At 41.9% G+C, this 25,903-nt stretch overlaps 1 protein-coding gene across 4 annotated transcripts in view; it reads right to left on the bottom strand.

Moving 5' to 3' along the window:
• Positions 1–25,903, bottom strand: part of LOC105380236 (large proline-rich protein BAG6) — a 46,009-nt gene that overhangs the window by 11,269 nt on the left and 8,837 nt on the right. The window contains exons 4-14 of one of the 4 annotated variants that reach the window (XM_048632426.1): positions 15,829–15,996; positions 10,222–10,320; positions 6,334–6,620; positions 5,931–6,072; positions 5,390–5,563; positions 4,572–4,878; positions 2,937–4,352; positions 2,504–2,764; positions 2,042–2,162; positions 1,449–1,563; positions 290–370 (exon numbers count right to left, since the gene is read on the bottom strand). In XM_048632426.1, the coding sequence (XP_048488383.1) occupies positions 290–370; positions 1,449–1,563; positions 2,042–2,162; positions 2,504–2,764; positions 2,937–4,352; positions 4,572–4,878; positions 5,390–5,563; positions 5,931–6,072; positions 6,334–6,620; positions 10,222–10,320; positions 15,829–15,996 (3,171 nt within the window). The remainder of the gene's footprint in view (positions 1–289; positions 371–1,448; positions 1,564–2,041; positions 2,163–2,503; positions 2,765–2,936; positions 4,353–4,571; positions 4,879–5,389; positions 5,564–5,930; positions 6,073–6,333; positions 6,621–10,221; positions 10,321–15,828; positions 15,997–25,903) is intronic. The other 3 variants (XM_048632428.1, XM_048632429.1, XM_048632427.1) reach the window with 3 other exon arrangements.

Genomic DNA, 25,903 nt, shown 5'->3' with positions numbered 1-25,903 from the left:
ATTCAACAAGTGTAACGATGTCGATAACGAACCCGTATAGCAGCCGCAATATGAGAGGAATGGCAAGGATAAGGCGTTTAATGAGAGGCATATCCAGCATTTCAGCAGTGTACGAGTACGGGCTGATATAATTAGGTAATCATAAGGATAAAAGATGCAATGCAGCAGGTTGGTTTTATAATTCATAAAAACGTATCATATTTCTCCACCAGAACTTTTGGAAATATGCTCCAAAATCTTTTATTTCTGTAAATATTAAGCAAACACAAAAGAGATAAGTATTACTTACAATAGTAACGAGCATGGCGTTGATGTAGCTCTCCGGGCACGGCGGGCCGTTTAACAGCTGCAGGAGAATATGCATGTGGGCCTGCAAAATAAATATGAACTTATTATTTTATCTTACATGCATACGTATACAAATACATAGCAGAAGAAAAGGGATACTTCAGAATAACTTTAATCTATTACTTTTGAATATTCGGGAAAATAAATCCATAACACCTTAGTTGGTCACGTGACTTTACTATAAGTAAATTAGTAATTGTTTTTAGCGAATTGCCCACTTGGCGTCTATTTCCCGAAGAAAACTTACTTTTAGGGCTCTATACTTAGCTCGATGTTTGTGTATTATATGGTATTTCCTCATAACGTCGTGTGACACTAGCGCGGAAGGTCTTTCGTTTTCTGACTCTGTAACGACCCACTTTCCGCACTCGTATCACAATATACTATGAAAACAGCTCCGCGACGGCTAGCCGATCGGTCCATTTCACTTATAGCCTAAAGAACCTCAAGATCATACTGGATCACATCATATACATCAATAACAGGATTCGAAACTATTTTCGAAACCACACAATATGGAAAAAGAACAGTATCGTCAACTGTCACTGTCAAAATGTAAGGCAAATTTGTCAGTTCCAAAAGTGACATTTGTTTTTTCCATATGCTTGTGTAGATTCGAACATTGTATCGAATCCTGTGCCCGCGGCTCTGTATCGTCAACTGTCACTGTCAAATGCAAATTTGACAGTTCCAAAAGTGATTTTGTTTTTTCCTTATGTATCGAATCCTGTGATAGACGTACTGAACTCCGACAGCAAGTTACATTCATATTTTTAGTCGCGGCATGTCATTATGACGACACTGACCGTGGTGAGCGACGGCGTGCGCTCCCGCAGCGCCTCGATGCTGACGGCTCGCTCCTGCCGCAGCCGCTGCTGGCTCGCCATGTGCTGCTGGTGGATCTCCCTGCGGAACAGAGAGCTGGGGGGCAATCACCACATGTGTGTACTGACCGTGGTGAGCGACGGCGTGCGCTCCCGCAGCGCCTCGATGCTGACGGCTCGCTCCTGCCGCAGCCGCTGCTGTCTCGCCATGTGCTGCTGGTGGATCTCCCTGCGGAACAGAGAGCTGGGGGGCAATCACCACATGTGTGTACTGACCGTGGTGAGCGACGGCGTGCGCTCCCGCAGCGCCTCGATGCTGACGGCTCGCTCCTGCCGCAGCCGCTGCTGGCTCGCCATGTGCTGCTGGTGGATCTCCCTGCGGAACAGAGAGCTGGGGGGCAATCACCACATGTGTGTACCGGGAGGCAGTTGTTGCTCACTTGATATTCCCTGGCACATTACATACTATCGAAATCTCAGTGAAATATTGTATGTAGCCCTCGAGATATGTCGAGTGTTTAGATGATTTATAAGGATTAAGGAAGTCATACTAAACCGAATCGATTGTTTATTTTTTTTTACTTATTGCAATTCGGGGGTGATAACAGAAACTGCACATCAGTTGTTACAGATTTAGGTACTGTAAAACCACACGCGTTGACGCGTCGGCAGTGTGTGTTGTGTTAGGCGTGTTTTCTATATAAATTGTGATTCTATCATAGAGTGGTAGGCTGGAGAGACGCAGTGAGTAAACCGCCTAAGCACTACCATAAGAATAAAAACAAATACTCCAAATTTATAACAAATCTTCCTGTATGGTTTTATAATAAAATTATCTGCATTATAACAACAATGTCGATGATATTTACCTGCGCCTAGCGATACGGCGGCGGGCGTGTTGGTTGTCGCAATGCAGGAACGGGTCGTAAATGACGCCCGCGAACGACAACCCGGCGGCGCGACTGCCGGCGCGACGGAGGCTGATGTTCGCTGCAGATATAATTAAACATTTATTGCTGTTGGAAAAGAGACAGACGAAACTGTCAAGAGGTTGAACAATGAGTGACACTGATCCGTATGGAGAAAGCATTGGCTAGTCAGATTAGCGACTGTGAAACCTGTGGTGGAGCAGAGAGGTTATGTTAGTTATACAAAAACTAGTGAATGACAACTGGCATTCCGTAGGTAGACTAAAGAAGGATCCTTTTACACTTTACACCTCAATAAAATATGTCTAACACCCAATACTTCGAGTATCAGGACGCTTGCAAGCCTCTTGTAAACAAGCAATTCGTTTCATCAATCCGGGGTTAGAATAACCATAAACTTACGTCGCTGTCCCTGACGTCCCTCCAAGTTAGCTTGAGCGGCCGCCCCGCTCAGTGCACCTTGGACGGGCGGCGCGCTTGGAGCGTTCTGGGCGTTCTGGGCGTTCTGAGCGTTCACCATGGCGGCGTGCTGGGTGCTCATGGTGTGGATGGTGTTCTGCTGCATGGCCTCCATGCCGGGGAGCAAACCCTGGCGGATCACCGACGACACGATGTTCTGCAGTAGCTCGGTCCCGGGAGGCCCGCTCATTTGAGCGAAGATCACTGGGAAAGTACGATTATTTGAAAGAGATTTCAAGCTTCAACGACTGCTGTATACTTATAGTTTTAATATCCAATGTATCTGTAGCTTTCATTAGAAGCTTCATCAGAAACTTAACATAATATGCGATTGACACTGAAAATATCTCAATAAAAAATCTTTACAAGTACTTACAGTTGCCGTTATGTTCGGTGACCAAGGAGGGGCCGTTGGCGTCGCCGCCGGGGGCCGGGGCGCTTGGCTGCGGCTGCGACTGCGGCTGCGCATTCGGCTGCTGATTCGGCTGCTGATTAGGCTGCTGATTCGGCTGCTGATTCGGCTGCGGATTCGGACTCGGAACCAGGAGACTAGAGTCCACCACCCCGATAGTGACCGCCGGCCCCACGATCACGTTACGATCGTGCGCTATAGTGATCCCCTGGCCAGTAATGGGGGCGGTTCTGTGCACCACATTAAGCCCTGGATTGGAAGATAGAGCTGCAGCTATGTTGAGGGCAGCGTTGCCGGCCAGGCTGATCTCCGGGTTGCCGGCCATGCCGGTGGCGAGGGTGACCCCGGCGGCGGAGGCGGGCGGGGGGCCGGTGGTGATGGTGAATGACTGCGTGGTGGGCGGGGGCACGCTGGCGGCGGCGGCGTGCTGGACGCCGGGCGCGAACTGCACGCCGGGGGGCAGCTGGAAGCCGGGGGGCAGCACGCCGGGGGGGTAGAGAACGGGCGGGGGCAGCTGGACTCCGGGGATGTGGAGCGGGGGCCCTAGTTGCATACCGGGGGGCAGGTGGATGCCGGGAGGCAGTTGGAAGCCGGCGGGGAAGTGCAGTGTGCCGGGGCCCAGCGCGGTCATGCCGGCGGGGAAGTGGATGGAGCCGTGATGCTGTTGGGCGCCGGGATGTTGTTGGGCGCCAGGATGCTGTTGGGCGCCGGGATACTGTTGGGCGCCGGGATGCTGTTGGGCACCGGGATGCTGTTGGGCACCGGGATGCTGTTGGGCACCGGGATATTGTTGGGCGCCGGGGGGCATTTGGGCTCCGGGATGCTGTTGGGCACCGGGATGTTGTTGGGCGCCAGGATGCTGTTGGGCGCCGGGATGCTGTTGGGCACCGGGATGTTGTTGGGTGCCATGAGGCATTTGGGCGCCGGCATGTTGTTGGGCGCTGGGAGGCATTTGGGCGCCGGGAGGCAGTTGGACTCCGGGATGTTGTTGGGCGCCGTGATGCATCTGGACGCCGGGATGCTGTTGGGCGCCGGGGGGTAGGAAGACGCCATGGGGAAACTGGGCGCCATGGGGCACATGTGCAATGAGCTGAACGCCATGGGGCAGTTGAGTGACGTGGGACAGTTGGACGCCGTTAGAGACAGGGGCCGAAGCAGGAGCCGAAACGGGGACCGAAGCGGGAGCCGAAGCGGGGACCGAAGCAGGGGCCGAAGCGGGGACCGAAGCAGGCGCCGAGGCAGGGGCCGAGGCGGGGGCCGAAGCTTGGGCGGGGGCGGGGGCGGGAGAGGGCGAGCCCTGCGCCGGGACCTCTTCCATGCGCATCACCACCTCCACTCCGCCGCCCTGGCCCAGGCCCCGGAACACGTGGTTCTCAAAGTCTGCAAAGGAGAAAGCGGTTAGATAGAACGTAGAATAAATGAGCTGCTGCGATCATGCAAAAAATTATACAAGCCAAAAGTAACTGTACCTACATAGAATTAGAGTAACTTGCACCAAAAGTATTCAAAAGCTCGAAAAGATTATATTGATAAAAGATTTCATCCATCTACGCCAGCAACAGATAACGAAAAACCATTGAAGCAAGTTACAACACTTACCGAGGACGATCTGGTTGGGATTGGGTCCGGGGCGCGCGACCGTACGGGGGATCCCGTTCATGTTGAAGGCGAGAGGCGGCAGGGTCGGCTGGGCCGGCTGCGACTGGGCTGGCTGTTGGCCTGGTTGCCCCGGCTGTTGCCCTGGTTGCCCTGGCTGTTGCCCTGGTTGCCCAGGCTGGGCAGCGGCTGGTTGCGCCTGCGCCGGCATCTGCTGCCCCGGCTGAGGCTGTCCCTGTGCGGCATTCAGTCCGTGGAACAGAGCATTGTCCAGAGCGAACGCTATCGGCACCCTGGTCTCTATCTCTACCTGATATGTAATAATATCCTACTGTATTAAAGGCACAATGCACAGGTCCTACCGTTGAGGGTTATTGTTTCGGCTGTGTCCTGGCTAGATGATATCGAATCGGTGGCATTTTCTGTGACAGTTGGATTGTTGGGCCGTGGTGGCGGCGTTAGATTGTTCGATCGGAATACATTTATATGCGCCTAGAAGAGCAAAGTTTTAATGTAGACAACTCCTATGATAAACTAAGGGAAAACTACAAGTGACCTATGAAAACATATTTGCATATTATTATGTTCTTGAAGATATACTGTAACTACCTACATTTCGTTCCATAAAATATGATAACACTCAAGACCTGATGATCATATCAGAGCAAACTAAGCGGGTCAAAACCCCAGCAAACGATTGAGGCCAAGCAGATTAAGACTCATCGCTCTCCTCACTCAAAAATAGCATCTAACTGGTCAGCCTAACCACTAACGACGTCGCCCTTTCACACCTTTCATTGGTCAAAAAAGCTAACACATACCTGCATAGGAATGGCATGCCTGACGACGGTCTGGTCGACACTGAGACGGGGGTAGCGCACCACAGAGAACTTGAAGTCGCTGGCGGCGTGGTACGCGTGCGAGAAGCTATGCATCAGGTCTGACACCATGTCGACGGTGCGTTGGGTGTGCTGGCGTTCAGCGTCGGGCATGTCCTAGGAATTGTAAATGATACAGGATGTTGTTAAAGTGATGGAAGCCGAAAGGGACTCAGCTTGCCGTAACTGGTTCGTTAAAATAAAAACTACTTGCACACTTAGATCGTTTGGCCACCGCAGGCCGTCATGGTCATGACTTGACGGCGACATGACCGATATGCGGTGGACACGCGGCTAAGTAAAATGTATGTACCGCTACTTCGGCGCCGTCATCTCGTTCTCATAACGTGACGATGACAGCGTGCGGTGGACAAACGCTATAAGTCATGTGATCACGAAGTTGTATCAATTTCATATAAATTTCGCTGAAACCCTGGAAATTATCACTAGAAAATATTTTAAAGCTAAGCTAGTAATAACTTACCCGCGAAATGTTAGCATCGCGCAGTATCTGCACATAGTTGGCGCGGAAGGGTGCAAACTGCTGGTTCAGGTTCTCCAGTTCTTCGATGAGAGAGGCCAGGTCGCGCGGGCGCGAGTTACGAGCCCGTATAGCCCTGATGGCGCTGCGGATAGAACCCACGTTTACTTTTCAGCGTGCGCTTTCGTAGTTTTGGTAAGTGAAAATTCTATTTAATAATAATATAAACGCAAAAGTTTCCAAGAATACATGTATGTATGTTTATTAGACATGTGACCAATTTTCATGACATTTGGAATGTAGTAAGCTGACACTCTGCACACACATCGGCTACTTTTAATCCGGGAATTTCGAATAGAAAACAAGGTTAAGCTCGCGGGAAAATCTACTGAATTATGCCATTTACCGGCGATGCATGCCCTGGGTACGAGCAAAGGCATCCTGTTCTTCGGCCATCTCGTCCTGTTGGGCCTGCGATGTCGAGGACTGCGACGACGAGGGCTGCGACTGCGATGCCTGCGATTGCCCCGCCTGTGATTGCGACGGCTGCGATTGCGATGGCTGCGATTGCGATGGCTGCGATTGCGATGGCTGCGATTGCGACGGCTGGGTCTGCGATTGCGACGGCGGCTGCTGCGACGATTGTTGCGGCTGCTGCGGAGGCTCCGGCGGCGGTTGTTCCGGTTCTTCAGGCTATGGGATAACACAAGGTGAATTAACTCTACTTCTCCGTAAGTTCATTAATGGCGGGAAGATGGGGAATGAAATAAGGAAGTCCAGCAATGGGACACCGCGAAAAGATAATCTGTTTCACTCAAATATAACCCTGGCATATTCCATTAAGGTATATTCCTAAGCTTGGAGCTTTTAAAACCACACCCACGTTCACTGCCAACCTGCCCCTGTATCCCGTAACTCCGAGTGGGATTAGTTGTTAATAACAAATCTTAATTTAAAAAAATTATGAAAGAAGCCGTGGCCGTAGAAGAACCCACTGGCTACAGAACCTCGCCGAATGGTTCAATATGTCCACCATAGAGCTATTCCGAGCTGCGACTTCCCGGGCCCAAGTGGCCATAATGATAGCCGACCTACGATAGTAGATGGCACTTGAAGAAGAAGAAGAATGAAAGAAGCTTAAGTAATAAAAACTCCTTACGTTGAACACAACTGTTTTTGAAATCAGACCAGTCCGTATAAAGATATTGATTAATAATGCTCTAAATTGACATCCATTTTATAACAAGTTGTTATGAAATCGTTTTGTTTTCGGTTAATAAGTCGCTAAGTTGATTCCAATTATCAGCCGTTTCTAACGCCGAAAAAGTTACAGAATACAGGGGGTGATGGGTTTATAGTTCACACAAAAAGAGGTTTCCTCGTTCCTTAGCCGTGATACTTGCAGAAAATAAATACCAAATACGAAGATACGTTAGAAAGAACCTGGATAATGTTTTCCTACCTGAAAAGAAAGCTATAGAATCCATCTCTGCCTTTGTTCACAATATGTCAAGAACGCGTAAACAACGTGTCCCCGTGCGTCATTGGAAAAGGCTTGTAAAATTGTTATTTTCGCCCACACACCTTCGTCTACAGTTAATGGCTTTCAAGGAATAATGAGAACTTTATAAATTAACTAAGTTCGCTGGCTATTTTCGAATGGTTCTGTTTGTTCGAAATGCTTTTAATTACTTATTTTTGATGTTTCAAAACATTACGGACTCCCACACGGCATCTTTTTATTTTTATTCCCAGATTTAACTAACCCGTGTAAGGGTGGATTCTAGAACGTTTGAAAGACGTTCAATAGACACAACAATTACTAAATTTCTGTGCTTTCTTAGCTACATCATTTATTTTTGGTGTTGCTATAGCGTCTCACAGCCGCTGCACGGGTTCGTCATCGACGTGTTATAAACGTCACTATAATATCTCGATTCGCCATAAATACGGCTCTCTGATTGGTGGAACGAGAATCAAGATCGAGTTGATGAATTATGATATATCAGACCCGTGAAAAGACTGCTAAGCGAAGGACTCCCTAAGGATTCTACCTAGCCCTGTCATAAGATTTTACTCAAAAACTCCAAAAGCTATTGCGACGCTCTGGACGTAGAGCCATTAATAAATATTATAGTTTAATAAATAAACAAAACCAATTGCGAACATGATTTTACATCGGCTAGTGGTATCTACGTACTATTTACGTATTCATTTATAGCCCCTCCGTTCTACAGAAGGCACGTAAAGATGTACTATTGGTTCCGAATGTTTACGCGCTACATCGGACGTTTAACCAGAGCCAAAGCAGAATAAAATTGGTAAGCTATTAACAAAATAGCTTACCAATTTTATTGATAACATGGCGAAGGAAAGATATAAAACAGAAAAAATATATACCTACTTATATAGCAAAAAAGTCGTATAATAAGAAATTACAAAGAAAATACTGAATATTTTGTATTTTTGTTTTTATTCCGCTTATCCTGTCTGACATTGGCATCAATATCAAATATTCACTGCCCATCACTCATCTGTTTTTATATTACGTTTATGTAATAGAAGTTAGGAGAATTAAAGCTTTGTTAAAATAATTCTATGAACTCGTATACCCACATCAGTTCATTTGCTTTTAAATATTAGAATTGTTTTTAATATTATTTGTATTCTGTGCAACATAAAAGACGCAAATTTAATCTCAAATTCGTATTTTATGAAAAAATATACTTACATTATTTAGTCCATTAGAGAATAGGAAAATAGCAGACACGTACTTTTTTTATTAAACTTTTTTACACTTTTTAGATAAAATGCATTAGTGTTAATCCGTGCGGACCAGTGGCGTCAGTCCTTTTATTGCTGTTCCTACATTATGTTCGAAGGACAACATCACAAACATATTTTTTTGTAATTCGTCTTTCATATTTTTATCTTTTTTACGAATTGAAATTTAAGAAACAGGCCTAGTCAGTCTCGCTCGTGAGAATTATTCGACGAATATTGCGCGAATATAATTCCCAATCATCCTATTTTAATGTGCGTAATTTACCATACGATAGTTTGAAGAAGTCTTCAAATTATCCCATACATTCAACGCAACAGTTGCATGAATTATACGTGTATTACAGAGACACAAATACCTAGTACACTATGCAAATCCCCGATACCCGAGTGTGGTCAAAACAAATTAATAAAGGCTCCCACAATAGCCGTTAGGCACGTGTCACCTCGAATCGGAGATTTGCGTCGTGCAATCAACAAAGGGCTAGGCTGCGGGCTTAGTACTGAGCCTAGGAAGGGCGGACAACGAGACGTTATTGTTTAAATAGGGGAAATGTACAATACCCTTTTAGTGTAATATATTTTTTTTTACTTTCCATGAGCGTATTTTAGGATAGAATTTGTCTGATATCATTGAAGCTTTTAATGTCAGCTATCGCTAACTAGTAACGTACTTACGGGCTTAAGCCTCGCACTGCACCAATGTATAGATGAGACTAGCGAAACGAAGCTGTTTTATTTCAAAAACCAATATAATTTCTTCATCACACATTTTGTCTCCGCTAAGCTCCAGTGGGATAGATACACCGAGATGTGTATGGCACAATAGAAGCGGAGACGTGAGCTATGGCTTGGCATACTGGATGACGTATGACATGACAGCTTCGTAGATTCACGTGTGCTGAAATCGACTCTTCTCATCTTCGCTTTGGACATCCCCGCATTGATGAAGTGTAGGTCTCTCGTTAGTGAATAAGGGATCGCGTGGTAGGGCATCGAAACATCATATTCGTAATGAACCTCACATTTCATCAACGTGCGATTGGTTTAGAGAAGCTAGTTAAGAAGGGTTTTTCACTGATTGGTGTACAGCCAGCTGCATAAGTAGCTATACACTTCTGAACCTTGTCAAACTCACTAACTGCCTATTCATTCATTCAAACATTGACGTTCTGTTTTATTGGTAGTTTGACAAGGTACAAAAGTGTATAGCTACTTATGATTGGCAGCGTAGATCACATTTGCCATTATTAAAAAAATATTATTTTTTTGTGCTAAAAGTCTCTTTTTTCCTTCAGAATTGACAACATTTTTTATGTATTTATGACTACGTCTCCAGTAGGCAAACTTACAGACACCAACTTAATTAGCAGCGTAGCTGTTAAGTGTGGCGAGTGTTCACAAGCTTTACCCTAATTGCAACGTAACAGCTCGCCTGCTTTGACCACAACTTAAGCTGACCAACCAATACCTTTATTCTATTCTACCAATATTCTATTCTACGTGGGCTCACCTCGGCCTCGGCAGCAGGCGTCGGCGTCTCGCGGTCGGTCTCCATGGGCTCGGCAGCGGTGCGAGTCCCGGAGCCGCTCGGCCCCGCATCGGACCCCCCCTAAGACAAGCAAACCACCTTTAATGTACAGCCTGGCAAGAAAGAGTGGAAAGTAAGTCTGCGGGTACGAAACTTGCGACGGGGGGAACGACAGTGGGGCGCCGGTTTCCTATATGCATTTGATTCGCCATCGCTCCGCCCGTCGCAAGGTTCGTACCCGCAGACTAATAGGGACGCTACTTTTCTTAATACAATGTTTTAATGTCGTACGTTTATTCAAATACAGGTAATACCTGTAATAGGTGATACGCCTTTCTCATTTGTTCCATAACTCTTTAATTCACACTAAGGTTGCGTGGAAGATATTCGCTTTTGGCGATAAGGCCACCTATTGAGCTAACTCTTATTTTGTGATGCTGTGTGTGTGAGTATTTTATTTTTCAATAATAAAATCATATTGTATTGTTTTGTATATTAGGCGTAAGTAGGGCTGCCAGCCCAAAAAAATATCCGTTTCTACACTTACGGCTGTAAACTACATTGTCCTGTCCATTGTAGCTACTGACGCTATTCTGACTGGCTAATCCTTTCATAGCCACATACCCCGAACGCTCTCTAGTGTCTCGTGTTTATCACCGACACGCTAAGATAAGAAACGTATACAGGTTCGATGTTTTTCAGTGAGGAATCCGATTGCAAATGAACGATTTATGTATTCCAAGCATCGAAGAAATCCATATATATAGGGGTTAAGCTTACGAAAAACAAAGTTTCGCGACGATAGACAGAGTGATTGTCCACAAGCAGCAACGCTCCATCACGGTATGTTTATGTGGCCGTGATGATGGCTCTCGTTAGCTCGTTTTTTGTATACGAGTAACTCTCCCGGCACGATTTTAAAACTGCGTAATTTATATCATGTCATTTGTTCGTTTATTTTTAGGGTTCCGTAAGTCTACTAGGAACTCTTATGACTTCGTCATGTCTGTCCGTTCGTACGTCCTGGCTCGTTCTCCGCCGTCTCTGCACCGATTGCCACGAAAATTGGTGGAGAGATGTATACTGATAATACAAAAAAATGATTTTAAAATTTTACCCCAAACTTACAGCGAAAAGTTGATTCGAAAAAAAAATCGACTTACCCGAGTACTTACTGTGGGGCATCGGTAAAAAGGTATCTTTAAATACAACAAAACTTGCCTTGAAACCATGTGGATCAAACCCCCCCAGTCTCGAGATACATATATTAATACAAATTTAAATAAGAGCGTCATCCCCCTTAATTTTTTAAATACTATAACAATAATTCTGTAAAAAATGTTCTGTATACCTCCAAGTAAATACTTTCAATGAAAACTATAGCGGACTCTGTATCATACATATAGTTATTTTTATACAACTCGACAAACTTATGACGCGATGACGTGACGTAACGTATAAAAAAAGCGGTCGGCCCATCGACTACGGAACCCTTTCATGTGCGTGGCCAATTCCAATATCATTTATAGTAATATACACTCTTCGTACAGCGTTAAGTTATAGATTCTGTTATTAGTTCTTTATTTCTGGACCACATCAGGTATATTGGTCCATACCAAATACCTTTGCCTATTGTAATTGAAAACCTTTGATATTTGGCCTCCTCTGATTAAAATGTCCACTGCAAACGGCGGGCAGTGTATTGTGTATTGTTGAAACTGACCACAGCAAACGATTAATAAATACACCGCAAATATTGATTAACTAAAGACTAATGTAACAGTATTGAACCAAACTACAGCATGATGCAAAAGCCCTCAAAACAATTATCAATTTATAACTAGGCACAATTCCTAAAATAATGTGTTCATAGATTTCAGTCCGATGAAGAATATATCGACGCTTGCAAGACAAACGGTATATATACCTCTACTTTGGAGTGGAATAAATTAACTAGTTCGAGCGAATGTAAAAAATTATTAAACTCCGTTTATTTATTGTAAGGAATCGATAAAACAAAGGGTTCGTCCACAGGGACCGGCTAGGAGAGGACAGCAGATTTTTCTCACATTGTAAATAGAACCGTGAGTCATTGCAATAAGAATAATTTTTAAATGTGTGCCTGTTTTGGCAATTTCTTAATCTCTGGCATCTATTTCCAACGATTCAAGGTCCTATTTCCAAAAAATCTACTCTCTTCTCCAGATCAGGATGTTTGAATGGAATTAATAGAATAGAATAGACCCTTATAAGGCATGGCTTGTAGTTGTAGTATGTAACCGGAAGGGACTTGAAGAAGGCTAGAAGTGACTCAGGGTCGCATTCTTAACTAATTTAGAAAAACATATTTTTTTCTTTATATTTTTCCCTATATGTATTTAAATAAGGTCACCTACAGTAATTATTTTTCAGATTGGCTGATAATGATGATGATGGCTTTGTAACCTGCTGATGATGATGGTTAATACCTTTACTTTTATTTAATTATTAAGAAATGAAACAGTGATTTCGGAGATTATCATTTATTGATTAAAACCCATGAGAGTATGACTAGGTTAAACATTTTATAAATGTGTAAAATTCAATCGAATCTAATCTCATATTTACTACTACTAACATATTTTTTTCCATTAAATAGGTATCTTAACCATTACAGTGACTTATAATGAAAGAGATTAAATTTAATAATTACTACTCTACGTAATAGAATATTAGGTATGAAATACCTATAAATACTACAATCACTAAAGATTCTGTTAAGAATTAATACGTAGATAAATGAAAATTTGATACTATTGTGATCTTAATAAACCATTTATGTAATGTGTAAGTGATTAACATCTTTATGAATAAAAAAATATACAATTAAAACTGGTATATAACAGTATGTTATCTACTTTCTGTTGAAAACCCAAAATATACAGTAATAACAATAAATTATATAAAAAATAACCCCTTATCTAAAACAACGATAATTACGTTACTTTATTTTAATTAGCTACGAATACTAATTATAATAATCCAAATAATTATATCCATTTCATACTAAGTTTTAAACTAAAATACCTGCTTGAATTGAAAAAAATACCAAAACAATCAATTCTACTACTTTGCTACAAACAATGAAAACCATACCTCAATTAATACAGCTGAACTTATTCAATAAAAGTAAGAAAAAAATCAATATAATATGAAATGTTACCGGACTTAACATTAATACATTTAAGAGACCTAAGAAAAATGCATAGTATAATGACTATAATACTCCGCTGGCAATCCTGCCTTCTCCTCCCAATCCTCTCATTCCTCATTTACTTAATCTTCTTCAAATCGGCCTCGCTGGTGATGGCCAGTGTCGGCGAACCATCCTTCTTCTGCACGTAGATCTCCCCGTTCTTAGTCCAGCAGTATTTGAAGTTGTGCATCTTGCAGAGCAGGCGGGCCCGGCGCAGCAGCGCCTTGTTGGCGGGCGTGAGGTGCTCGTTCAGGAATACTTGGCGAGCATCGCCCGGGTAGCCGAGGTCCATCGTGGTCACCCCGCGGCGCCGCTTCACCGCCGCCATCAGCATGTCCTTGTATTCCTGCGAGACGAACTTGACGATCACCGGCTTCACGAAGCCGCTGTTCTCCGGCTTCTCCGCCAGGCGGATACGTGTAGCGAACTCTATGGCGTCCGCCTGGACGATGAAGCCCACTATGTAGGCGATCAGCTGCACGACTCCGATCAAGTTCTCCTGTGGCATCTCCGGCAGCCCCTGTATCTCGATGTTCTTCAGGCGCTGGTGCTGCTCCTGCCGGTTGTAGCTGGCCTCGATCTGGCTCATCATGTACTTGAGCCCGCTCATGCTCTCGTGAATGCGGTCCAGCGCGGCCCACTCGGCCTCCAGCTGTACGACTCGCTCTTCGATCGCGCTCATTCGGCTGTAATATTCGTCTACCTTGTTACTCCAGACATCGATGCGACTTTCGAGCGTCAGTCTAACGACTCGGGCCTCGTCGTCGCTGCTCTCGGTGAGTTCAGAGTCGCTCGTGTCAGTCTCCGAGGCTTCGTCGGAGCTGCTGGTGTCCGTGGCCTCGTCACTGCTGCTATCCTCCCTCTCATCTTCAGGGCTGCCACTCCCGTTCCCTTCATCAGGAGTGGTGGTTGGCCCACGCATGTCGTACGAGCGAGGAGGGTTCAGCGACGGGAAGGCAGCCGGTACGAGCAAACCGCTGCAAGCCATGTCGCATCGTTGGCAGTACCAAAAATACTTTCTTATATAAGACAAGTTCTCGTAAACATCTTCAGGCATATCTTCACAGAAGTAGTGATAGGTTTTCTTGCATATAGTGCACCGCAGACGGCAAGCATCATCCACCAACAAGGAGCACTTGCGACAACTCATTTCAACTCGTTCCAAGTTTTATGTAAATTTTTCCCGCACGAAGCTTAGTTGTTGTTGGAAATCGTAAGTTTCAAAGTAGGAAAGGCGCGAAAATACCGGCGAACCGGGCCGGTCGACGCTCCGAGATTCAACAAGTTGAAGTAGACGGAACGGGGTGGCGCGCCCGACGCACACGAAATGTCAATCCCGAATGTGTTGTTGTAGCGCGAATCCCGCCGAGAACTGAGAGATCGTGCCGCCGACGAATCTCTCCGGTGAATAAAGACTGTAGGGGAGAGAGGGACCGCGAGTAGCCGCCCCTTCCACCCCTAAACGGGGGCGGTAAACCGTGCCTCTGATTGGAAGTCAGATTACACACATGAGCAGAACATTCTAGTCGGAAAGAGATGAAAATATTTTAAAACTCTTCAACCGTGCAATGCTTATTGTTAAGCTCTTTTCACTTACGTAGCAAATTAAATCCTTTAATGCACACCTTCAATGTCCATTTCTCTTAATTTTTCGTAACAAAAAGCACATTTGTATGGAAAGGTTCTATTTGTGTCTGAGCTATATGGTGACCGACAAATAAAATATAATAACTTTGGAGACTTCATTTGCAATCGGGCTCGTGTAAAAAACCGCTATTTCGGTATAATGTAGAAATTAATAATCTCACCGAAGCGAATACAGAAAATAAACGACCGCTTCACTTATTCGATCGATAGATTCAGTAATATGTTTCACATATGCACCGCCTTATTTGACGGTTTCAAAAGTACGTGTTAGGTATGCACTCAATATGCTTATTGTAGGTAGATTAGATAGGAAAGACTCGGCCTGGAGGTTTCTCGCTTCTTGTGATAGAGGAGCAGTGTACAAAAAAAACAGCTAATATTTTCTAAGGTGTCGAAAAATGTAATTCGCGCGATGCGAGCTTCAACTTTAACGAACGCAAAAGCGAATGAAATTCTTTACAACACGCTACGAAAGACGTTGGTATTACATATGCGTCGAATACCGATAACATTCACCTTTATACCTCATATACGTCTCCCTCTTTCCCTCTCATCTACGCTTTCGTCTAGCGCTAAAAATAAAAATGCACTGGACATCTGGTAGTGGGTTGAAGACATTTTATACTGATGCATCACAGGGTTGTGTCAAGTCCTGAATGTAGACTTTTAACGCATCACGTGTGTTTAAGCCCTGAAAGTAGACTCACCTGGCCGGCCGACCCTGGAGCGGGCGGCGGGCGGTTCTCGGTGTGGGTCCGCAGGGCTGTCATCTCGGTCTTGATGTCGGCGATCATGCGCCTGATGAACTCCATGCGGCCGGTGGTTGGCGACACCGAGATGTTATGGTCGTCGAAGCCGGACGGGCCGGCGAGCGCCTGTTTGGAAGGGAAAGAATGTTAAAGAACATTGCGGAGTAATGCTGGGTTTTCACGACATATTAATTTACATTAAACGCATGTTAAATCCATAGCTAGAATGTTAAATATGAGGTTTTCGGCTTTTTTCGTCGAGTAAACTCAGTAGTTTCGTCGTCAAAGGTGAAAAATACGTGGTAAAAAATAGCTCGTCTCATGGGATCCGTACAGATTCGGCGGTATGCGACTGTAGATGATTTGGAAATATGTAGGTATATAGAGTTTAAACTCCGCATAATATTTGTTTCAAAATTGCAAAATCCTTTTCCGTCCGATGCCGAGATGGCCGGTCGGTCGGTGAAAATACTACTTTAAATAAAGTGAACTGAAACAAACCGGCCAAGTGGGACTCCCGCACGAAGTGTTCCGTATGTACACCTATAAAATATGTATAAAACTCTAGTATTTTTGCCCACACACATACGAGTAACTTAGTTAAATTCATAGTGCCTACTTATTTGTAGTTGGTTAGGTAATTAGGTATAACTCAAATGACGGACAAAAAAGTGATCCTATGGAACTGGTTTTCACCTTTTCAGGTAAGGAACCCTAAAAAGAAACCTAGGCAATCCAACTCGAACGTTCCACGTGCAAATGTACAGTCAAAAATGTTTATGAAAAATAACGAAACGAATTGCTACATACAAAGAAGTTGGCATGAAGTCATGAGCATTTCAATGCCCAATGTTCCTCAGAACAATTATGTTTTTTTTAGATTCAAAAGCCTTAAAGGCTAAAGTTCTAGAACTTTTTTTTCTGCATAGCTAAGGTTTCCCGAACCGCTGACACGCACAACGGGCCGCGTGCGTTCGTTCGGTACCTTTGTTAAAAATCTTTATTAATATATATTACAAAATATAATTCATCTTGGCTCTCAAACCTACGTCAAGGGGTGGATCGATTGGCTGTGTCTAAATATATTTCAGAAAAACAAAAAGGTAATTGGTAACTCTACCTACACAAACAACAAAAAAATACATTGCTAGACGTTTTCGAGAAATATAGCCAAATAAAACAAAGATAATTAAATATTCGTTTATCTTAGGGACTTGCTAATTAGTATTTTTTCGTTGTTTACTTAACACAATATAAGAAGGTAGATCTTGTTTTCGAATATACACAGGGTGTTAAATCAACAACGGTGAGATGGTATGAAACGATGGTTTGGGCAGTCAGATGTGTGGGGCGTTACGGTGCCGTGACTACGACGCGACCTAACTTATGGGAACCAATTCATCGATCTAATTAAGAAGAACACTGTATTTAAACATTTTGTTAAGCAGTTCTGATCGCTCGACCGAATAATAAACAAATTTATTAAAAAAAAAATTATATCTATCGTGTTTCATAGAACATGTACCTACTGCGTAAGACTTTTACAACATAATTATAAATGTACTTCATCTTAGAAAAAACTCAACGTTTTGGTTTGAAAGAATATTTTGAATATTTTTTTTTTCAATTTTCCAATCCGTAGAACATACGTAATCCAAAGAACGATACGCACTTTCGTATCATTGAACAACCTCGATTTGTCTTAAGTCTAAATAATAGTGGTTTTCTAAGACTGACCGTTTTTTTTAATATACCACCCTGTATACTTGAAATTACAACTTATAGGTAAATAACAGTAGCCAAAACACGTTAATCAATTTTATTTTGATGCCATTTATATCTTGAAGAAGACAAGTTAGTTAAATATTTATTATGGCCCTGCCCACGTAACTCCCACGTATTATTATGTGTAATTCAAAGGTGATTTAATTACATAGCATTGCTTGTAGCTATGTTATGTAGTACCTACATTTAGGTACATTTGCTATTATGTACAATATTTATTTAATTAAGAAAATACTGTATGTATTGTATGGTATATTTTTAGGTGCTTATTTTTTAACAAACCACACATCACATATTTAAGATCATTTTTTCCCAATCATAGACACAACGAAGAAGTGCTTATCCATACGATTATTTACATATATATGTACCTAATATCTCGTCTTTAATGCGATTACGGCTGTTATAAGTACAGCAGCAGGACTGCTATTGTGTGCCGAACTGAATACTTAACTAGATCTTCAAAATCTTGAAAAATTTCATATCATCCTAACCTATCCTAATATTATAAATGCGAAAGTAACTGTGCCTGTCTGTCTGTCTGTTACTCTTTCACGCGAAAACTACTGAACGAATTTGAATGAAATTTGGTACATACATACGGTCTAGACCCTGGGAAAGAACACAGGCTACCTTTTACCCCGGAATTCCCACGAGAAATTTTTATAAGGCGAAGCGAACCGCGGGAACAGGTAGTACCTATCACATAAATATTATATTATGGAGAAGTGTTACCATTCCTCCATTGGACAAAACATTGAAAACGGACGTTCCTCCGATTAAGCTGGGCGATATAGCTTGGTGGGCAAATGCCCTACGGTTACATGTCGGTATTCTGTACTTTGATATAAGAAAAAAGGAAAATTCGCCGTGAGTACTAAACACAACTCTGGAAACAGCGTTTAAAAAAATGTTATGGTGATTGGATAATTCATTGGCGTATGTGTATCGTTTCTGAAGGAGCATACTTTGAAGGTGATAAAATAAATTTGGATGAATAACAAACATTTTGTGTTTTGGTGATCCAGTCCCGATACTTTTTACATAGAGTATATCTTGACTTTCTAAGCTTGCGCATATTCATAAGTAAGATGTCGCCATAATATTATATTCAGTAACGTACAAATTCTTAGAAATAACCTAAGTATTACAACCAATTTAACAAGAAATAAAACGATTCTGCTACGAGTAATTGGAAAATACAGACAGTTTTCCAGATAAATAAAATTGACATCGTTGCCATTTAGTATTTATTTATGATAGAAATAATAATTTGAAAGAAAATATTTCTTTACTTCTACAAAATTGGTATGTAATTCAATTTTACCCTGTGTAAAACTAATTGAAACTCATCTATATTCCATCCTTATTACAGACACGCCGGATCCAAATTAATGCACGGTAAATAGATTATTACTGTATAGCGGGAATCAACCCCGCAGTGAGCATTGTTGTAAGTGGCGGGTAGTGATGATGCATTGTCACTATCCGTGTCGCATGTGCATATTTTCATAATATCCGGACTATTGTCGGCAGTCCGGGGTGTGATCTGACTAATTAGACTCGCATTGATGCACCCTCTGGTTGCTGATTTAAACAATATTTGCAGTACACACGCGTTCCAATGCACTACAGGAGGGCTACTCTGGTATTGCGATCTGATTGCGACAGACGACGCCGACGTTTCGGAGCGCTCTGTGCAAACGAAAAACGTACCGTTGCATCAAAAGTACTGACAGGTCTCTGTAATTTTGTGTGTTGCGAATCTAGAGTAGGCCCCCTGGTCCGGGAGCACACATAACATGGTTATGTGTCCGATGAAATTGTGAATACCCGATGATTGCAGGACTCGTGGGGAAAATAAAACCACAGTATAAAACATTGCATTGGAATTTCAAAGAGAATTTTTTATGTGTGTGGCGTCCAGGTTTTCAAAACTGTATTGATTAATATGATTATTCTCAGTGAGTCGCAGTTCGAATTCAATCAAAATAAATTACATAATTAGCGTAATTTAGTTTAGCTTGGATGATCAGTGATCATCGTTGGGAATGGATAATGACATCTAGCGGGTGTGGCACTAACTACTTAATATATCGAGTGAGTTAAATATGTATATTCTGTTAACTGGTTCATTATCAAGAAACAAGGGAATATAGTGCCACAATCTTATCTGTTCCGGTGGTCAAAATGTGCAACTAACGAGACGTCATTGTCAAACGTCATTTCATACTCTGTGCGTTATTTGAGTTGTCAATTTCTGCGAAGAGGCTGACGCTACGTTATTTAATTTGTTTTGTGATTTTCTTCGTGAAAATAATGGCAAAAGCGCTAAAATGTGATGCAAGAAAAGTAGTACTATATATATTGGCTTTATGCAGGAAGAATAACGTATTCAGGCGCCTTTAATTCCGTTTGAAAAATTGGAAGAACGAGTTGCAGCGGCTACAGGTTAGTGTTGCCAAATATGACGAATAATTTTACCCAATTATAGTCCATGTAATTTTATGAAATATTTTCCCGAGAGGCCCGTGCCCCAGCAGTGGGGACGGGATGGGTCGTGGTACTCGTGATGAAAAGTATATAATCTTAATTTTTCTTTGGTTACAGGTGTGAGGACGTGACATGATACTTTAAATCTTAGGCAATATACCAAGAAGAATTTCGCGCACCTGCAGCGATTTTAGACGAAATAATGATGATTTAAGACATGTTATTGTTTTCCCAACTTATCAAGAGTTGGCTGAAAGAAATTGCTTTTTAGCAATTAGCCTTTGGAAGGAGACCCGTGCCCCAGCAGTGGGGACGTGATGGGTCGAGATGATGATGATGATGATGATGAATTAGCCTTTGCACACTGTCTGAATTTCTTTTAATTGTATGCTTTTGTTTCTTGTTACTTTAGAAAATGTAAAATAAAGTGTTCAAAAATAATACTTAATTAATAGTTTTTTCAAGTCTATCTATCTCGTTATTCTCACGACCCACATATATTACCTATACCATTGTAATCTAGATTTAATCTCCTATATCAGAAGCAGAACATAATTAGAACTAATTTATTTTTTTGTTCGCCGTGGACAAATTTTCCATACAACAAATGTCGTTTGATATATTATATCCACTTTCATTTACTATCGACCCTATATTTTGATTTATCTATACTTATGAATGTATTAAATTTTGCCTATTTCTGGTTTAAAATTATAACAATAGGTAATAGCACAAATGCATTGTCGTTTAAACCAGAAATAGGCAAAATTTAATCGATGGCATCACTGGATTCCATGACAGCGACGTCGCCACCGGAACAGATAAGATTGTGGCACTATACACGTCATGTACACATCGCCCCTTTCCAATGACAAATATTTTTTTCACACTATTTTTATCCATAATGCCATGTTTTTCCCGAACAGAATTTCTAAAACCTAAATCCATCCTCGAGTTTTGCTCTGACAAATAAATTACATCTTTGTTTAAATAAATTACAGCTTTGATAAACAATAAACGAATAAGATAATGTCTGTGCACAAGAAAAGTCTCTGCCTTTCAAATAATAATAAATGATAAACAAACAAAAACCCGACTGCACGCTAAAAAGATGAAAACAAGCCCCAATATTAATGGAAAGTATCGCAGGCGGGGACCAGCAGAGGGTTTTAGGACCACCTTTTAGCTGAATGTTACTTAGATAGGTAGATTAGATACCTTGTGTGGCGGTCAAGTTGGGCCCCGCCTGCGATACTTTCCATTAACATTAGGGCTTGTTTTCATCTTTTTAGCGTGCAGTCGGGTTTTTTGTTTCTTTATAATTATATTTTTTTATTTGTAACTTTTTAGATGTTTTTATTTTATGAAATTTTATGTCAATAGTCGGGTTTTAGTTTATGAACATTTTTTTTTCAATAATTTTGGTGTTGTGATTTAAATACCTACAATATGCATATTTTTGTAATGTGCTAATCAAGCCCTTTCATTTGATACCCAAAACGGCATAGTTGGAAAAATCTTATTTTTTCTATCATCACTTTATGTCTTCTAGAGGGCGCTATATACATTTTAATGTAACGTCACATAGCCTATAACCATTGCGCAATCAATACGCTTCTAACGTTACGTCATACATCAAAATCTATCAAGCCGTTTTGGCTACAGGAGGGAACAAAGAAACAGACAAACATACATACATACATACAATCGAAAAACATTACCCTCCTCCTTCGGCAGTCGGGTAAAAACAAACAACATAAGTACTATGCAGAGCGGATGTGACAAAGTAAGTACTTAAGCTTTTATTTTAAACTAGCTCTGTTCCCGCGAGAGCTTCGCTTCGCCCCAAAAAGTTTTCCCGTGGGAATTCCGGGATAAAAAGTAGCCTATGTTCTTTCTCAGAGTCGAGACCATAATGTATACCAATGAAAGAGTAACACAGTTACTTTCGCATTTATAATATTAGTTAGGATTAGTTGAATTCGATTAGAAGATTTGTAAATTTATTGAATTCATTGAACAATGGTTGAACTTATAACGTATATCTCGGTTTCACAGTAAACAAAAATGTACCTGCTGTATAAATGCAGCCAGTATTTACCTTTTTCTTGTACGTGATAGTCTATCTTGTTCGTTTATTGTTTACCAAAGATCTCAAGCGTTAGTCGCACGGAGTTAATCCTACTCCTACAGCTTTGTATACCTAATAATTATGTGTCTAGCTTTTAACTACGTCAACTGGCATCTCTTGTCTTTTATTACATAGCGAACATGTGTTTTGTCTGCACTCCCGAGAATCTCTCTAATTAGTCTAAGATGTGCACGTATCAATTACCGATGCCTTTTCAAGTTACGCCAACTAGGAAAACAAACATCTTCTCGAGACATATCAGGATCTAGTAGATTAAGTTGCGTCATTGTAAATTGGTATATACTATCTTACTGAGACACATACCTAGTTATATTCCTCCTACACATGGTGGCGTATTAAATTCACCATCACGACCCATCACGTCGCCACTGCTAGGGTTTAGGCATATTCCACCACGCTGGCCTGGTGCGGGTTAATGAACCCCAACAAAAGCAAGCTTGTTATCGGGTAAGTGGGCAACCCGACTGTCAGATGTTTTCAAGCTGCCCGAGGGCCTCTGTCTAGGCTTAACGACTGCTGCCGAAACAGCAACCGGGACCCACGGCTTAACGTGCCGTCCGAAGCACGGAAGCGTCCAGTGGGCCTATCACAGGCTAACGTAGCAATTCGATAGTGTTATACTACGCAAACATATGGGAAAAGAAAAGAGCCTACGTATTCTCTTTTATAACAAAATTTACCTATCGACTTTAGTAAGGAACGCGTATAGATTACTATAGATTCGAAAGCCTTTTGCCATTTGTCATTTTAGCGATCACGTTCACGAACCAAAGTTGTATTATAGATTCGAACGAAATTCTAACGTAAGCGGTAGAATCTATACGTCACTTTACAATTTTATAGTGATAGTGACATAAAACAAACGATACGCAACGTTAAGGAAGGTTCGAGAATCTTGTGATCTCACCTCTGAAAACAAGCACTTGAAATCGGTCACCCATCCAATGGCTGACCGTGACATGTGTTGCTAAACTTCAGTCATCAATTACTATCTCTGAAGCTTGTGGATGCTTCAATTAAAGTGTGTGTGTAAATTAACTGTGGAAATTTGGTGTGATGTTACTTCAAACTTTCCTCTAAATGCTTTTGCCATGGAAAACTCATAAATCTCTAAACCGCCTTCTTCCCCGCACATTTTTCTCATTTCCTCTACAAGTGCATGTATCTTGATAGTTGTAACAATTTTTACAATAAGATTGTGCAACCAGTAGGCAAACTGTGTGCTCGCACTACAGGGATGCGGGTTCAAACCCTACTCTGACCCCAATTGAGTGTTCAAATGAGTTCTTCTGAATCTTTGTACTTATATCGCACATGAAAAAAACATCGTGAGGGAACGAGCACATTCAGCATCCAGCAACCCACCATCCTGCAGGGTACTAGCTTAAGAAGAGAGTTTAGACATATAATTATCTAGAAAGGTTAGATTCTAACGATATATCTAACGAACTGACACCCCCACTAATAACATAGTACGGTAGTAAGTACACATTACTGCTGGTATTCAAACCCGTGTATCTTATCTGATAATCGGGAACGTTACTTCGAACCGGATGTTAAAAATAAGAGGTACCTACAATGACCTACATCTACAACCGCGAAAGAACTTTAACATACCTACATTACGTTAGCATCAGTACCTACAATATAATATTATTAGTTCAATTGATAATAAAATCCTTGACGCAAAATGGCGGTGCGTGTTATGATGAAAATGAATCGACAAGACAGGTTTGCTGCGCAGTTATACCTATACGACTGCAGCTAGTTGCTATGCAACGAGCCCGGGACGTAAAATCAATACAGCTCCCAGCAGGTTATTGCACGGCTAGGTATAAACTCTAGGTAGACCTAGATATGTCTGACGCGTTCGCAGGACGAAAACGAGAAAATAGGGCGTGGGCGGGGGTTAGTGTCTGAGCTAAAATTAAACATCAGTATCAAACCACATCGATCACGTTATGTTGAATACATAGTTTAGAAAGGGTTAAATATTCGTACTCGTAGCGGCAATTAGTTCTTTGTTAGTATCCTTTATTGTTGACAAATATTATGCTTCTGAGCTCTTTGAAGCATAAACTAGGCACTGCACATAATAGCTAACTGCGAATAAAAAATTGACATAATTATAATTTCGCATATAATGTTACAAATATTTGTGGGCCGGTCATATCTGCTAACGAACCGATAACCTCTGGGGTAGATGAGTTATCAAGCGTTGCGAGCGTGAAAGCTGCCTAGCCGGCCGAACCGGCCTGTTTCAGGTAGAGGTAGCCAGTCAATGTTTTCCAGACAACAAAGATGAGGACTCTTGATATGTTTATCTTCTTACTAACCCAAACAAAGTTACGAAATAATTATTGTGAAAGACTTTCCTTCTAGAATTTTTCCTTTACTGAACTAAAAATAATATCCAGCAACACTAGACGTTATTGTTTCAATATCAGATAATAGACAGGTGAATAAAGGCCAAGAAAATACCGTAAAAGGTAACATGACTCCATTTCAAAGTATGGATAAAAGCTTCATTTGTTCTCTAATGTCCTTTAAAAATAACTGATAGTGACAAAAAACACGGAACTTTTATGACGGCGTTTTTTCAATACTCATGAAATAAAATCTATAGACCTGATTAAGAAAATAATCCAACTTTTTTAGGCTGCATCACTTCTTGTTCTCACTCTTACGGGAAAGTAGAGCTTTTACCTATTGATCATGTTGTAAATTTGTACCACTTACCATGAGCCGCAACATTTTTACTGGTTTCGTGGCTGGAACATTCTGTTTCCAGATGGGGAACACAAAGCTGTCTCGAAACTACGAGGGCTACACCGAAAAGATCGGGAATAGAATACTTAGGAATAAATTAGAGTGAAACCTTTTTGGTGTATCAAATGTAGTGTTTTTTCAAACATAATTCCATTTTCGAATTTTAAAAAAAGTAAAAAATAAACGAGTATTGACCATTTGAATTTGACAAGTCGGTGTAAAAAATGGAGCTTACGCGGGAACATTTCCGTGCAATAATTTTTCACAACTTTCGTCGAGGTTTATCTCAAGAACAATGTCTCGCCGAGCTTGTTTCTATTTATAAACTTGAAGCACCAAGTAAAACGACTATATATCGTTGGTATTCTGAGTTTCGCCGTGGACGTTCCTCTCTTACCACAGTCCCTTCTACTGGTCGGCCAAAAACAGCGGTAACACAAGATAACATCGATGCTGTACGCCAGTTAATAAAAGAAGATAGACATGTGACATACGAGCAGATTCGGGCTTCTCTCAGCATTGGTATGACAGCCATTCAAACCATTTTACATGAAGAACTGGGTGTCAAGAAGTTAGTTTCGCGCTGGGTGCCCCACCGTTTGACCGAGGAACAAAAGTCGGCTCGTGTTAATTGGTGTCGATCTGCTCTGCAACGGTTCAATGGAGGCAGTTCAAATGCTGTCTACAATATCGTCTCTGGTGATGAATCGTGGATTTATTCATATGAGCCCGAAAGAAAACATCAATCGGCAGTTTGGGTCTTCGAAGGTGAGGTCAAGCCTTTTTTTATGGGGCATGTCCGTTAAAGTTATTAGTCATGTTATTGATATCCTA

The sequence above is a fragment of the Plutella xylostella genome, chromosome Z, assembly GCF_932276165.1.
Source record: "Plutella xylostella chromosome Z, ilPluXylo3.1, whole genome shotgun sequence".
Classification (NCBI taxonomy): domain Eukaryota; kingdom Metazoa; phylum Arthropoda; class Insecta; order Lepidoptera; family Plutellidae; genus Plutella; species Plutella xylostella.
This window is presented reverse-complemented; position numbering and strand designations above follow the sequence as displayed.